The sequence below is a fragment of the Monodon monoceros genome, unplaced genomic scaffold (assembly GCF_005190385.1).
Source record: "Monodon monoceros isolate NGI ecotype Baffin Bay Population unplaced genomic scaffold, NGI_Narwhal_1 Super_Scaffold_5, whole genome shotgun sequence".
NCBI lineage: Eukaryota > Metazoa > Chordata > Mammalia > Artiodactyla > Monodontidae > Monodon > Monodon monoceros.
In genome coordinates, this window is record NW_021703782.1 from 90,540,211 (window position 1) to 90,556,979 (window position 16,769).

Consider the following 16,769-nt stretch of genomic DNA (forward strand, 5'->3'; position numbering starts at 1 on the left):
ATATCTTACCACTAAAAAGCAACTCTCAATTTGATATAAAGTGGTATCAACCTATGTTTGTAGCTGCACATATTCCTGGGATTAAATTCAAACTCAATATGCCTAAAACCAAATACAGAATCTTCCCCCACCCCTGATTCCTGCTCCGATAATTGTCCTTTCCCGAGAGAATTCCTATCTCAGCTAACAGACCCTCCAATAAATCTGGTCACCCAAACTGCAGTCAGTCATTCACTAGGTTCTGTCAGTTGGAGCTCTGCAATATTTATGGACAGTAATTCATTCTTATTGCTATGGTCAGACAACCATCTCCTTGGGTGGCTACTATTATAGTTCCCTTGTTTTATTTTCCTATTCCTTTAACTTACTTTCACTCTTCTATTAGGATGTAATTTTTTTTTGAGATAGAAATATTCCTTTTTTTTTGAGATAGAAATATTCTGTTTTTTTTTAACCATCAGTGAAATAAATGCTCATTATGAAAATATCAGAAAAGAATAAAGAAGAAAAATAAAAGCCACCTGCAATCCCACCACCCAGAGAAGGGAGAGTTAAAAACAAGAATACTCTAAATTAAACACAAAAAGGAGCCACCACCCCACTTCCCAGGATGATGCCACTTCCTGCAGAAACGCTTTTAATGTTTCCTTATTTACTACAGAGAACCTCCAGCCATTCCTCCTCATATGACATGTGTCACAGAAGGACCTAGATAGTGCAGGCTTATTGCCAGGTACAATGCTGACAACACTGGAACATTGAATACTTTTGCATTCCTTCAAACAAAACTCTCTAAATATTTGTTTAAAAGTATTTTTAGAAGAGAGTTTGAGTTCTATCAGAGAAAGGGCCTAACAGATGGATAGCTATTAGCAGTGCCCCAGCTTGTACTCTGGATCTACTTGTATACTGTGTATACTGATCACGAACCAAACCTAAAATAAAAACAACAAACAAAACCAACCAACAAAAAACACCAGCAATTAATCTCTTCCTTGGAAGACAGTTTAGTAACCACCCACTGTTACTTCAGCACGCATCTTGGTAGTCTTAATATACATCCCAAAGGCATTTCTTACAGAGTCACACAGCTCACCTAGGAAAAGCTTCTAATAATTCACAGTCAGGATAATCAGGGGGTGGTGAATGGGAGAGAGAACTTAGCAAACTTGATGTTCATCAAAGCACCGCCGCCTCTAGCATCAGATGGAATTATGTTCTTTTTGCTAAGACATACCAGGGATGGGCGAACCAACAGAGAGGCCCACACCACCGTCAGATAATTTCCCATCGATATAGACTTTCCAGGCTCCATCAGCACTCGTCCAAGTGATTGCAATATGATGCCAACTGCCGTCATTCACCGAGGGACAGTCTGTTATTTTTTCCTTGCCATTCACATAAAGAACCCAGCTGCAGAAAGATTCCAGGGGATACAGTCATCAGTCATATGTCGTAATCCCATCTGTGGGGTATGTTACTATCTTTCTTTTTTTCCTTCTTTTCCTTTTTTGTGGGTAAAGCACTTCGGGTAAAACCGCTACTTCTTTTTCGCCATTTCAGCCATGTTTCATAGAAGCAGATGTGATTACTAATTACTCTTTATTGTAGCTCACGGAAAACTGGTTTGTGTTTCTGAAACACTGAGGGGTAGGAAAAAGTCTCAGGATGAGCTGAAAGAAGTCAGTCCAACTTGAGATAATTCACCAACTGTCTATCCTGGAGAGACTGAGTCAAGAACGGAAGGAATGAGAGCTATGTAAATGTCAGTCTGGTTTCCTTCCTCTAGGATGTACGTTCCTACACCTCAGAACAGACTTCAGAGATCTCATAGGAAGTCAATCCTACCTCTCTGTTGCCAAAACAGTCACATGGCAGACGAAGTATATCGATCCAAAGAAAAGAATAATTGGAACTAAACAGAGGTGACCAAACACAAGAGGGTTCCAACAACCATGTCACTTAGAGGAATGTCAAAGTTAACCAGCAGTTAAAAGTAAAATATTTTCAAAAGCACATGAAGAAAAAGAAGAGACTAGGGAAAACTGATAAAGAAGGTAAGAATTCATTGACTGACTCTCCCAGCATCTTCTGAGCCCCTATTCAAAGATGTTTATGAAAAAATATTTTTATTGATAAAACATGAATTGTCTCCCCTCTGTGTTTTCCCATTTTCCTCCCCCAATTCAAGCAGGCAACAGGTTTTCTCTTTCTATACATTCTGCCTCAGGTGAGGATTTTGCAAATTTCTTGGGATTTTGTTTCTGAATGTTCAAGTCCATTAAGAAGAATGGGGTTTGAGGATGGGAAGATTCCCACCAGAATAGTGAGAATCTCATGGATTGATGAGAGGAAAGAGAGCTCAGTGGGTCCCTGAAGTCTGCAACCTGCTCACTAGCAGAAGGCCGCACATTTGGGCAGATCTGGGAGGAAAAGGCCATGTGGTGCATCACAGAATCTCTCTAGACCGAAGGCGTAAACTCTGAGCCATGACAAGGACTCCACATGCGGCCAAGAGCAGTAGTTCTGAAAGGACCGCTGAAGCGGAGGCAGTGGATAGCTCACTGATCAGCAGGGTAGACAGATGACCAATGACGGGAGTCCTGCCTGAGTCTGTGGCTCCTTAGCAAAACTCTGTGGGTTTTAGATGATCTGTGAGCATCTAAGACAGGAGAAGCAGTCAGTAGAAAGAAATCAGAGAAACAACCGGGGCTGACTTGCCCAGAGGGATGGGGTTCTGCATTTGGAATGAACTGATACAAAAAGACACAGAGGAACGTCATCTTACACACCTGAGATTACAGACGGATTCGTATTCAATACAAGTGTCTCCCAGGGGTCAACAGTGCCACTGAAATCTCTTGACTCTTGGCCGCTCTGATATGTAAATAAAGGAGCGTGTCTGAAAAGTCAGACTTTGATACTTAACTCTGCCACTCCCAGGGTGTGAGATTTGGGGGCAAAGCGTTTAGTTTCTCTTGAAACTTCATTTTACCTTTTAAGGGGCATCAGTTCCTCGAGTCATTGTGAAGCTCAAATGAAATAATACATACGAAAACACTCAGCAAATAGCAAAAGACAATACACGTATAAGGCATTACCACTGAAACTCTGCCTTCTTCTAGGACTTGTCCAGATGCTCTGTTTGATTACTGTCACCCTGCTGTCCTGCTGGCACACCTGACCCCGCCCCCCCGCCACCACTCCAACCCCCCTGTCAGTTCTAACTTGGTGCCAGGGTAAGTCCTAGCACAGCCCTCCTGACACCTCTGCTTACCCATTATAATCGGTTAGAAGGAAGGTATTGTCACTGCCATTCTCGAGTGCATAGGAGATTGGCGTCCCATAGTTGGTGGTGTCAGAGGATTTCATCCAGAACGTGCAGGTTACAGCACGGAGGGATGGAAGCACACCATCCAGCATGACGTAACCATAGATGCCGGAAACTTCAAAATCCAGGTTAAAACCTGCAGACTGTTCTGCAACAAATAAGAAAGTATGAAGCACATACAGATGGTCAACAGACACGCGAAAGGAGACTCAACATCGCTGACTATTAGAGGAATGTAAATCAAAACTACCATGTGATATCACCTCACACCAGTTAGAAGAGCCATCATTAAAAAGTCTACAAATAATAAATGTTGGAGAGGGTGTGGAGAAAAGGGAACCCTCCTGTACTGTTGAGAATGTAAATTGGTGCAGCTACTATGGAAAACAGTACGGAGGTTCCTCAAAAAAGTAAAAATAGAGTTACCATATGATCCAGCAATCTCACTCCTGGGCATGTATCTGGAGAAAACTCTAATTCTAAAAGATAGACGCACCCCGATGTTCACAGCAGCACTACTTACAATAGCCAAGACATGGAAGCAGCCTAAATATCCAACAACAGATGAATGGATGAAGAAGATGTGGCATGTATACATATATACGGACCATTTAAAAATGTGGACCATTTTTAAAGCCTTTATTGAATCTGTTACAATGTTGTTTCTGTTTTGTTTTGGCCACCAGGCATGTGGGATCTTAGCTCCCCAACCAGGGGTCGAACCCACACCCCCTGCATTGGAGGACGAAGTCTTAACCACTGGACAGCCAGTCCCTAACAAATTCTTTTAAATAAAATCATCCGTGAGTATCTAAGACAGGAAACGCACTCAGCAGTGAAAGGAAGCTGAGAAACAGGGAATAGTTGGAAGGACAGGTGGGGTTGGGGAGTCATTAAAGATGAGAGACTCTAAGCACATGTGTGGAGCGATTGATACTGCAGGAGAGAAGGAGGGGGTCGCTGCAAGGGCAACTCTCCAGCCCTGCTCAGGGCTCTGGCTCCTCTCCATTTTATGAGCCCCAATCCTGCATATCCCACTCAACAGAACAAAAGTCCTACAGCTAAAAGACTCCAGCGCTCTGAGAAAGCAGTTTAGCATTGACTCTCAAACATATCCATGGATTCTGACCTTCTAAATCAAGTGACCTTTCAAAGCATCCTTTCTAAACATGCAGAATGTGAAGAGTTCTGCTAAATTAGACTTCCTCCATTTCTCCCTTACATCTCTAAGCTTCAGCCTCCTGTGCTACTGGAGATAACATGAACCAGTCTAGTGGGTGGCTGTGAAGAATGAGTACAAAATGCTTCGCATAGTTTTTGGTATATAGGTGGTGCTCAGTGCAGGTAAAAACTGACACTGTTATTATATCATTATGGTTAGTATCGTTATTAATAACATTAAGTTCATATATACCTGTTTCACACCTGCTGCCTGAAAATCCTGGCTGACATTTACAACTGTATGAGTTTAATTCATCCACACAGGTGGCCTGATTTCTACAGGGGTTAGACTGACATTCGTTGATGTTCAAATCACAGTGTGGCCCTGTGAAGCCCACTGCACACTGGCACCTGAAAGAAAACAAACTATTGTAACAGAATAGTTGCAGAAAGGGCATTAGAAGCAGTCTCCAATGACAACATTGTCTCAAAAGACTGAAAAGCTGAAGTGCTATTATGATCTCTCTTATATGTGGAATCTAAATATATGTGTACACACACACACACACACACACACACACACACACACACACACCAAGCTTATAGAACATAAGCCAGAGACAGGGGGGTGGGAGGTGGGAAAAATAGGTGAATCCTTTTTATTTTTCTTTTTTTTCAGTTTAATTAGATTGAATTTTTTAAAAAACCCTGAAATGCTGAAACATATTTTCCCCACTAAAACAGTGCTTTAACTGTTACTTTTTTAAGTTCATTCAAAGAAATCTATTTAAGACAACATATATTTGAGATATTGTAGTAGCAAAAATAGAGTATAAAGCAGTTCTGGTCAAGGTGAAGTATTATTCATACATTGGGAATTTCTCTCCCCACAGAAGTGCTAGAAAAAACAAAAATTCACATATGTTAATCCAATCTCTATAACAATGAGGTACTTTACAGATGAGTAAACCGTGGCTCAGAGAGGTTAATTTGCCTGAGTCCTCTTTTTACTAAGTGCTGGAGGAGGACTTTGATCTCAGTCTAGTGGCTTATTCTTAATCAATATGCCATAGAGTCTCTGTGGTATGCAACAAACGCTTTAAACCCCTCAGAATGGAGAACACATCTAATGATGTCAAATGTTGACAAAGGTGTCATGAAATGGGAAATCTCAGTGAGTACAACTACCACTTGGCAATGTCAAGGGAAGTGGAGAGTTTGTATTCCCAGAGCCCTGTATGTCCATTTCTAGTACGAACTCTAGGAGATTACTGCCCAGGTGCACAAGGACACATATAACAAATGTTCACAACAGCATCATTCTACACGTTCATGGAGAAGTGAATGGGAAAATAAACCATGGTATAATCATTCAGTGGAATACTAGTCAGCAGTTGAAATGAGCAGACTAGAGCCAAATGTATCAGTCTTGAAAATACATAGTATTGGGTGAAAAAACAAAACCCAAAATACAAAGGGATATATATATACACATATAACATGATACCACTTAATGTAACATGTCAAACTATACTATATGCTGTTTATGAAGTCATATACATAGTAAAACATAAAGTCTGAATGAGAAAGATATAAACCAACTTCAGGACAGTGATTACTATTGGGGAAGAAGAGAAATATGTGTGGGTGTTGTGCATGTGTGTGTGTGTATGTATGCATATTTGGAGGGACTCCAAATCTATCTTTAGAATTTGATTTTTTAAACACGAAAGATATAAATCAAATATGGCAAAAGGCTAAGGTTTGATAATTACTGTGATGAGTGTATGACTTTTGTTATTCTTTGTAATTTTCTGTATGTCTGAAATATTTTTAATTAAAAAGGAACTGCCCAATAAATGTAGTGAATATTGTTAACCAGCATGTTTATATGGGGACCTCTTTGATATTGGCAATAATATGAATAAATGGTATTTGGGGGTTTAAAAGAAAATCTCCGTTGGAATTGGCGTGCATCTTTATGGAGTTCTGTGTAGTTGAGGGTAAATCTATTTTGGCTGGAATTTCACTCATCTTTACATGTACATGTGTGATATCATTATGGCAGTTCAATATCTTTGTCTATGAAACAGATTCACTTTGGTGGCAACTAACATTCCTTTTGAATTAGGAGGGTTTACCTTCACCTTTCCTCTAGTTAGGATTTAGACAAATTTGGTATTCATCAATTGTTTTGGACCCTGGGGAGAGTTTGGAACTCTTGCTGTTCATTTGGAAATTCTCATTGCCTATGGTTAGGGGCTGTATGCCAGAAGATATAAAAAAGCCCACGAAAAGATGATGCTACCCTGCTAAGACCTCATTTCCATATTAAGAGTGAAAGTCTCACTGGTAGAACTGGCTTCCTATTTCTTCCAGATAGTATCCTAGCTCTGTTAGGGGACGGTAATGGAAGGGGGCTGAACCGGAAAAGTACTGGGAAATGTTGCAACTGGGGTAGAATTCTTTTTTTTTTTTTTGCTTTTAACTTTTGAAAACTTACAGAACCAGTTGCTTGTTGAGGGCAATAAAGTTTCCTAAAATTTTGCAAGCAAGGCCAGTCTGTCTTTTGCACTGCAGAAGCCACAGATCCTGCAAGAGGAAGGGGATGGAATAGGGCAGACTTGATAGTAATAAAAAAAAAAAAGTGTTGGTTTTCAAACTGTTTTCTACTGGCACCCTAAGAGCTGCCTCAGGAAGACAGAGTCTTTCTCCCCACAAACACTACTATTTTCAACCCCAAAAGCTTAGCTTTTATTGTTTTATTTGTTTACACTCAGATTTCTCCTGAAACAAGGGTTACTAAACTAAAAAAAAAGTTTGAAAACCATGGTTACAGAATGTAGAATGGCGCTGTGACAGTAGAATTGCACAATTCCTATTTTGGCTAGTGGGAAAACTCCAGCTAAAATATAAAACATTTAAAACTGGGTTTTATACAGTGCCTCTGCATTTGCTTCTGAATAAATGTGCTTCCCTTCATCTTTTATGACTTCCCAAGTATAGAACAGTGGTTTCCGAGTCTGGCTGTGCATCAGGATCACCGGGGAACTTAAAACATACAGGTTGCCTATTTTAAAACTACAGACTTTACCCAAGACTTAGGAAATCAGAACATCAGGTGGTAGGCTGAATCTACCATAGCTTATCCTTGGGCTAGGATTTGGGAAGGGCTGACTTGGAATTCAAAGTAATACTCTGGAAAGACTGCAGAATGACTGAACAGTTAAGATAATAAAAATAGTGAAAGGAGCCAGACTTAGTCTTTTACCTGAAGCTATTGGCACCATCCTTGCAGGTAGCTCCATTTTTGCACGGTTGGCTGAAACACTCATCCATGTTGATTTCACACCGGTTGCCCAAAAATCCAGGTAGGCACTTGCACAAGAAGCCCCCAAGCTGATCTTCACAGACTGCATTATTTAAGCATGGGCTTGACTGGCATTCATTGACTTCCGTTTCACAGTGTAGGCCTGGGGATGGATGAGGACGAGAAGGAGCCCGCGTGTTAACCCCTTGGGAAAACTGGGATCAAGGTGCCGACTCCTTAGGGCATGCTGCTTCTAAAGGACGGGAATGGAGGCTGCAGAGCCACTGGCCTACCAAACTGGTTTCACAGCCATTCTTCAACAAGCTCTGGCTTTTCTACATCATTTTAGGACTGTGTTTTTGAAAATCTGCTCTTTCAATCTTACCTCTTTCTGAAACGAACATTAGCAATGAATATCTAATTGAGATAATGTTAAAAAATGGAACTAGCAAATTTAGTTCAAAACGTTCCTCTGTTTCTTTGACCTTGCCTCTTTCCTTCACTGATCATTTTCTGTTTTGGACTTCTTCTTTATCAGTTAAGTGTAGATAGACAGATATTTTAACTCTATGATTTAGCATCCATTCACAATATGATTTTATATAATTTAACTCCAGTTCCTTCTTGAGTGCTTGTCTTAGCATATAAACTCATGTCTTCTTTCTCTCTTTCTGTCTCTATATACACATATATATACACACACATGTACAGGAACATATTATTTTTCTGAACTGTTTTAGAGTAAATTGCAGAAATGATGCCCTTTTACCCCTAAATACTTCAGTGTGAATTTCCTCAAAAATAAGGACTCTCTCTTATGAAATCACAGCACAGTTGTAAAATCAGAAAATTAATATTAACTTATATAATATTACGTATATATATATATATATATATATGTAATGTTCGTAAATGTAATGATTTCTGGGGCTTTACAGAACTCTGTGACAACTAGGAAGAATGGAAACAATCTTACCCATGTATCCTTTCACACACGTGCAGCGATAACCAGCTAAGCCATCAACGCAAGTTCCTTTATTTGAACAAGGACTGGAGCTACACTCATTTATGTTTTCTTCACAGAGTTGACCTGAAAAGAATCACAGAATATTTGAGCTGGAGAAAACTGAAAGGAATTTAAGACTAATCGGTTTTCAAGCAAGTTGTTCAGGCGTAAGAGCAAAACGATTGGAAACCATGGCTAACATGTTTGTGAAAAATTTTGCTCTTTGTCAAATACAAGTATTTGCTGAATAATATTCCAATATATGTTATATATATGATATCTATCTATCTATCTATCTATGTATCTATATGTATGTATGTATGTATCTACCTACCTACCTACCTATCTCATATTTTCTTTATCCATTCATCCCTTGATTTATACTTAGCTTGTTTCCATATCTTGGCCATTGGCTATTGTGAATAATGTTGCAATGAACGTGAAAATACAGATATCTCTTTGAGATAGTGATTTCATTTCCTTTGGATGCATACCCAGATGAGGGATTGCTGGATTGTATGGTAACTCTATTTTTAATTTTTTGAGGAACCTCCATGCTGTTTTCCATAATGGCTGCACCAATTTACATTCCCACCAACAGTTCACAATGGTCCCCTTTTCTCCATGTCCTTGCCAGCACTGTTATCTCTTATCTCTCTTAATTTTTAATTAATTTTTATTGGAGTATAGTTGATTTACAATGTTGTGTAAGTTTCTACTGTACAGCAAAGTGAATCAGTTATACATATATCCACTCTTTTTAGATTCTATTCCCATATAGGTCATTACAGAGTATTGAGTTGAGTTCCCTGTGCTATACAGTAGGTCCTTATTAGTTATCTATTTTAAATATAGTAGTGTTTATATTTCAATCCCAATCTCCCAATTTATCCCTCCCCCTCCTTTTCCCTTTGGTAACCGTTTGTTTTCTACATCTGTGACTCTATTTCTGTTTTGTAAATAGGTTCATTTGTGCCATATTTTTTAGATCCCACATATAAGCAATATCCTATGATATCTGTCTTTCTCTTTCTGACTCACTTCACTTAGTACAATAGTCTCTAGGTCTATCCATGTCGCTGCAAATAACATTACTTCATTCTTTTTCATGGCTGAGTAATATTCCATTGTGTGTGTGTGTGTGTGTGTGTGTGTGTGTGTCTGTGTGTACACACCCCCACACACACATCTTCTTTATCCATTCCTCCGTCGATGGACATTTATCTTTTGGTAATAGTCATTCTAACAGGTGTGAGGTGGTAACTCATTATTTTAAGGATTCCAGGGTTAATATTCTAAGAACGAGAAACTTTCCCCTTACCTGTGTAACCAGATGGGCATTCACAAATGAACTCCCCAACTTGGTCTTTACAAATTCCATTGTTGTAGCATGGCAGTGAGCTGCATTCATCAATGTCTGTTTCACATTTTAAGCCTAAAATGCAAACCAGACACTGAAGGTCAATCAAACAGCGGATTAACAGAAACAGAACCATGATCATTTAAAGATAATTATCCCAATAATCTGAATTTATGCGGAGTGGTGGTGGTGAAGGAAAGGGCAATATTTGTTAAGAGCTACCATCTAGTTAAGTATTTAATGAAGGTATTACATCTCTCTAAACAGCTTTAAGATATCCTTATAAGGATACATAAAAGATAGCAAAAGATCCTAAGTTAGAAGTAGAGGGGGAAAAAGGGAAATCTGGAAGCATAAAATAGAGCCAGGAATTAGTTTAATTCCAAAGTGAAAAATACAGAGTCATATATACTTGCTACCAAGGCCACTTGGCGGAGGAGGGGTGGCGGGACTAAATCCTGCCAGATCTCAGCTCATATGTCAAGTATCCTAGAATGGGGTGCATCTTCCCATAGGGTGCACACAGGCTTTCTATGGGCTAGCTCTGCCGAAACCCAGGTTCTTCTGCACCAGGGGGTCTCAAAGTGTGGTCCCCGGACCAACAATATCAGTAATCTCCTGGGAATGTGACAGAAATGCAAATTCTCACAACTTCCCTAGACCTACTGAATCAGAAATTCTGGGATTGGGCTCCAGCAATCTGTGTTTTAAGAAGTCCTCCAGATGATTCTGATGCACGTCAAAATTTGAGAATCATTGTCCTATATTATGCTTTTCTCAACCACCTCTCATTTATAAAATTCTAGGACAAGTTCATTATTTCTTGTGGAATGTTGGGACAAAAATTTTTATAAGAATTGAAACACACACACATGCACATATGCACATGTTGAAATAAGTGGAATGACAACATTCTGTATTTTGTTTTCCAACTTCTCTTTTGCTTATCTTGTGGTGAATTATTTAAATACCACTTTCTCATTAAAAACACTTCATGTTGGCGGCATAAAACTCGAAAAAAAATGTAAAAACTGCATTTATGGAAGAAAACAGGAAATTATTTTAAATAAACTGCAATTTTTAAGATATAGTTCATTTCTCCTCAAAAATTATATTTCTGGACTGAGCTGGAATTTGAACCAAACTGCAAGAAAACATAATTCTTACATAATTCCTACATAATCAAGTTCAAAGCCACGCTGTTTTTCTAAGCACAGCTTCCAGAAAGAAAGAAAGCAACAAATCATGGCCATTCATGAGAACTTCCATTCATGTGAAGCAAATGAGAGAAACTGGAGTTTGTTTAAAAATGTTTATGCTGGACAATCTGTTCTATGTTGAGTGTCATGCATTTAATTTGTGTTAGAATGCAACCTTGGACACGGCCTCTGGAACCGTATCCCAATTTAAATCGTGAGTTATGATGTGACTTTTCATAGAGAAGATGATTCTTTATTCTTCCCCCAAAACGTGCAAAGAAAACTGTCATTTGTAAGATATGTATGCTTTTTTCACTTATTGGTTTGTCTTGTTCAACCAAACTTTTGTGCAATTATACAGTCTAATGTATCTTATGGCGTTTATTTTTAATGTTTCAAAGTTTGATACTGCAAGTCACAATGATACTGTATGAAAAACACATGAAAATTTGCATTCCTCTGTGTTACCTGTATATCCAGTTGGACAGAGACACACAAAACCACGCCCAAGTTGTTGGCAGGTTCCACCATTGTGGCAGGGGTTTAAGAAACATTCATGGAAAACCTACCAGTGGCAGAAAAGAAATTTATCAGAGACAAAACACTATTTGTTTCAAAGCAATTCTGAGTAGGGAGTTAGAAGGTTTACATCAGGTTTCGGTTTCCAGGTGAGTCCAGCTGGATGGCTGCCTGCATAACGCTGGTACCTGCCATATATGGGCACAAATGCTATATATTATTCTTGAGTGATGTTCTGATAAACCCAGGCAGTGTTGCTAAATGCTGGCTCCATTTAAGGCATTTTAAAAAGTATACTAAGGACAGGCCCCAACCCAGACCAGCTAAATCAGGAATCTGTGCAAGTGGTATCTGTGCATCATTTTTAAAAGTAAGCCAGTGGATTCTAATATGTCTGTGTCCATTACGTGCAGTTTCAAAAAATATGACTTATGAAGCCGTTATAAGTGAGTATGTTTGGATGTAGGAAGTTAAAATAAGAAATATAACTTCATTATCCTCCTTAAAAATACTTAAAGCCAAGGAATTTATTATGACATTGGGCAAGGTGCATTCAGAGTAATGGCTGAATCACCCAAAATAATTATTCTTAACTAGTCTTCAAAAAAATAAATGGAAAAGTTTTATGAGTTATGTTTCTTATTTTTTAAAAAGCCCACAACTTGCTCCAATAAATGATTTTTTGCTGGCAAAAAATTTACATAACTTTCATGAAAGTTGAGTAACTCTTCCTGCTAATCGGAAAAGGCCTTTGGTTAATCCAAACGCCCTTACTCAAATGATGGGTTATGCTCATGGTACATGGTACATGTTAATTATTAGCAAATCAAAAGACTCCCCACATCTACAATTCTCTGTGCCAGACATCGCTGGGAAAAATTCCCATTTCTGGTACTTAGAACTTCTAATGCTGCATTTTTGGAAAGTTCATTTTATAAGTCATAAGCAAATGTAATTATTCATTGATAATATTCATGAGTCTTGATCACTTGAAGTTTCAACTCTGGTAGTTTTCCTCTGTGGGACATGTATAATGACAAATTGTTTTCCAAGAATTCCATTAGAGAAAATTTTATAAATATAAAATGGACTTGCCTGACTGCTGACTTCATACTTCTTTTTGATATGTCCAGGAGAAGCAACGGGCACTATACTTTCCTCTGCTGCTGAGAAAGTTGAACTAAAACCTAATAAAATTATGGGAAAACAACTGAAAAACATATTTGTGTGTAGTAGATGTTACCAATAAATAGACTCTATTTATTTTTTTTCTTTTTTAAAAATTGAAGTATAGTTGTTTTACTGCTAATTTCTGCTGTACAGCAAAGTGATTCAGATATACAAATACATACATTCTTTTTAAAAATTCTTTTCCATTATGGTTTATCATAGGATATTGAATATAGTTCCCTGTGCTATACAGTAGGGCCTTGTTTATCCATTCTATATATAACAGCTTACATCTGTTAATCCCAGCCTCCCACTCCACCCCTCCTCCAAAAGCCCCTCCCCCTTGGCAACCACAAGTCTGTTCTCTAGGAGCAGACTCTATTTAAATACCATAGTCAAGATTCTGATTCTCAGAGTGGGCAAAGCCACATATATTTTGTTTCAGTAATATAAAGAGAGCACAGAGATGGATGGAATTATGTCATTAAATTCTAGACTTTTAGAAATTTGGAATTTATCAAGTTCGACATTCCCAAAATAAGAATCTCTGAGTCACTGTCATCAAAAAGGCCTTCAAAAGGATAGTTTAACACATCCAGACACCCAAAGGCACTGAAAATAGTAATATTCAGAATTGAAGCTACCGCAGAGATAAACAAAAGTCTCCAACACAGGGTTACATGAGAAATGAAGTATATCATCTTACTGGAACAATCTGTGATGGATCTGGCACCAGTGATGGTTGTAGTTCCATAAAAGGGACAAGATAAGCAGAAGGACTTCCCTGGATTGGGTTGGTAGTAGTCTCGAGGACATGGATAACAGGGCATTAACCCAGAACGAGAGAACTCTCCTACTGGACAAGGCACTGCAAAAGTAAGAACAAATCATTTGTGCTTCATAGTAGCATACCCTACCTCTAAAAGAAGCTTTGGTTATAAGAAAGCTATCGCATTGCTAATATTTTCCCTTGCACGTACTTAATACCCAGACCATTTTATCACCTAGGTAAATGTATTGTTGTTTCCTTCCCATCTTTAACAACACACAGCAACTCAGGAAAAATCAGAATTGGCCATATAATATTGTGTTATGATTTTTCCACTTAACTTTATATCATAAGCAAATCATTCCCCAAATCATTAAGTAACATGGTGTTTAACAAATGAAAACTGTTACATCTCATTGGCAGACCATAATCGATCTCACATTTCCTCTCCTACTGAACACTTAGCTTGTTTCTACTAGTTTGCTATTATAAATAATGCTGACATGAAATTTTCTCTATAAATTTTTTAATATAGCTCTGATTATTTCCTTGGGATAACACTTGACTTTGAGTAGCTAGAGCTAAAGATATGACAATTTAAAGCCAGAAATATGTCATGCCCAAATGTTTAAATAATGTAATTAACAGTCCCATTGGCAGCGTATGAAATCGCCCTTCTCACTGCATGCTCAGCCTTCAAAATGATTATTTAATTTTTTCCTACTTGAAGGTAAAAATGGAATCACGCTGTTATTTTAATTTGCATTTTGATGATAAATGAAGTTGCACTTTTTACGTTTACCAGAAATTTTTATTTCCTCTGTAGAGTTGTCTATTATTTATTGGGGGTCTTTTTTTTTTTTAAACTTTTAATGTCATTTTGGGTTAGACATGCTTTTCGTAAACAACATGCAGCTGAATATTATCTTTTAACCAAATTGGAAATTCTCTTGCCAAGATTTGGTGGAATATAAGAAAACAGCCCCAAACATAAATTTTGGTTACATTTGGCAGTGGGATAGTGGGGTAGAGTACCCATGATTAAATCCCTGGGTTGGGGTTTTAGACGGTGATCCATAGACAAATTCAGGTGGAGTGTGTGAACTGGAGTCATTTGGGTGAGCCCTAAAACCATTATAAACTGAGAAAACTACTAAAACTATTAAGACTTGTCTGCATAAAATTAAGTATAGAAGACAGGACACAGGGAAACAGCTACTCAGGATATCAGCATACTTATCATTTAGGTTTTGGATTCTTGATAATAAAAGTTAGTATAGCAGAAATAATTACCAATATGGCCGAAAAATTTAGAGATACACTTGAGGCTCAAGGGAGCATGATACTCCAAGTGATGGCATCTCTTTTTTATTGGTATGACAATAAACATTAAGTAAATGACAACACATCTGTCATAATCTCAAGATGCTTTGATCAAATTTCTTAAGCAAAAAGAGCCAGGCAAATCTCTTGTAAAAGAGCTCTTTTATGTACCCAACTGACAAAACGTAGGGAGTTGAATCAAGAGATGGCAGAAGATAACATAGATATTAATGCATATTTAGAAAAAAAAAATTTCTGGCGGCTACGTTTGCTATATTCAAGAAGAGCTTTAAACTACAAGTATCTTTGTTTCACCAAGAATAAAATAATCTACTCTGTTACTAGATGTAGACAGGGCTTTGTACAAACATATTATAAACCTATAGGAGTTTAAAATGGGTTTTCTGATTCCCAAGTTTCCAAAAATGATTGTCTATTTGGAAAAGGTACCTTCCAAATAGCTAATTAGTTAATTGGAAGCATAAATCTTCCACTGATAAAAGTATAAATTTTCTGTTTGAGAGGATATCTATGAGTGTGCATGATATGCTAGAAATATAAATGCTGCCACTATAAACCCAAGATGCTATAACGAATTAAACTGTTTTTTTCCATATAACTTTTTTCAGTACAATCTTAAAAAGAAGAAAAAGGAATCTTAAAAAGAAAAAGACTGTGCCCCTAAAAACTGACAGAATTATACTGTCAGTTGTAGCACATAATTATACTATAATTGTCAAAAATTATACTAAGATATAATAATAATAAAATCTTAAGATTAAAAATAAGCCAATTAGCATCTCAAAACAGCAAACATGGTGTTGTGATGTCTGTACTTTGCTTTTTGACCTAGAAAGTATAAAATAAACTTTCATGTGGAAATTAGTTTAAATTACATTCCAAGGGCAGACAGTTGTCATCACAAATATACTTTCCAAGAGTGAATAATCAGCATTTAATATATAATTTATATATGCAGTACATATATATAAAAATATATACACACACACACATATACATACACACACATATAATATATGAATGTATATACATAATAATAGCACTATCTAGTACACAGTACAGTATTAAATACACATGCATACACACATGACACAGTTCCTAATGGACTAATGTCATAAGAAAAGATGTGAGAAAGTTTCATTTTGAACCTTGGCCAGAGAAACTGTGGTTTCTAAATCAAGACAAATGGAACAAAACTCTTCTCACCTCTTCTACCGTAGAGAAAGAGGAAAAAAGTATTCAAATATGCCAAAAGTGATATCAAAATAGAATTAAAAATAAAGCACTGAAATGACCAGGGAAAAATGTAACCTCACATGTCTGTCCCCTGATAGTGTAAAGGAATAAATACAGCCTTGGAGCCATTGGTTTCCTATGACAAAGCCAAAAGTCAAAGCCTCTTGTTCTGAGCCTCCTTTTAACTTCATCCTACAGGGTTGGGCTAAGAAGTGTTATCATCCTGTACCACAAATAATCTTTCCTTCTATTGGGACCATATGTAAACAACACCGTCACCAAAAACTCATTTGTGGGATTAATTATTTTGATAAAAATCATTTTTAAAAAATGGAAAATTTCAGGCTCTTTTGTAACCAAGACT

At 37.6% G+C, this 16,769-nt stretch overlaps 1 protein-coding gene across 1 annotated transcript in view; it reads right to left on the reverse strand.

The window, feature by feature from the left end:
• The window catches only part of SVEP1 (sushi, von Willebrand factor type A, EGF and pentraxin domain containing 1), a 183,607-nt gene that overhangs the window by 60,004 nt on the left and 106,834 nt on the right, over positions 1-16,769 (reverse strand). The window contains exons 19-27 of the mRNA XM_029202810.1: positions 13,763-13,924; positions 12,982-13,073; positions 11,836-11,932; positions 10,130-10,243; positions 8,779-8,892; positions 7,764-7,965; positions 4,746-4,903; positions 3,278-3,479; positions 1,238-1,413 (exon numbers count right to left, since the gene is read on the reverse strand). Of these exons, the coding sequence (XP_029058643.1) occupies positions 1,238-1,413; positions 3,278-3,479; positions 4,746-4,903; positions 7,764-7,965; positions 8,779-8,892; positions 10,130-10,243; positions 11,836-11,932; positions 12,982-13,073; positions 13,763-13,924 (1,317 nt within the window). The remainder of the gene's footprint in view (positions 1-1,237; positions 1,414-3,277; positions 3,480-4,745; positions 4,904-7,763; positions 7,966-8,778; positions 8,893-10,129; positions 10,244-11,835; positions 11,933-12,981; positions 13,074-13,762; positions 13,925-16,769) is intronic.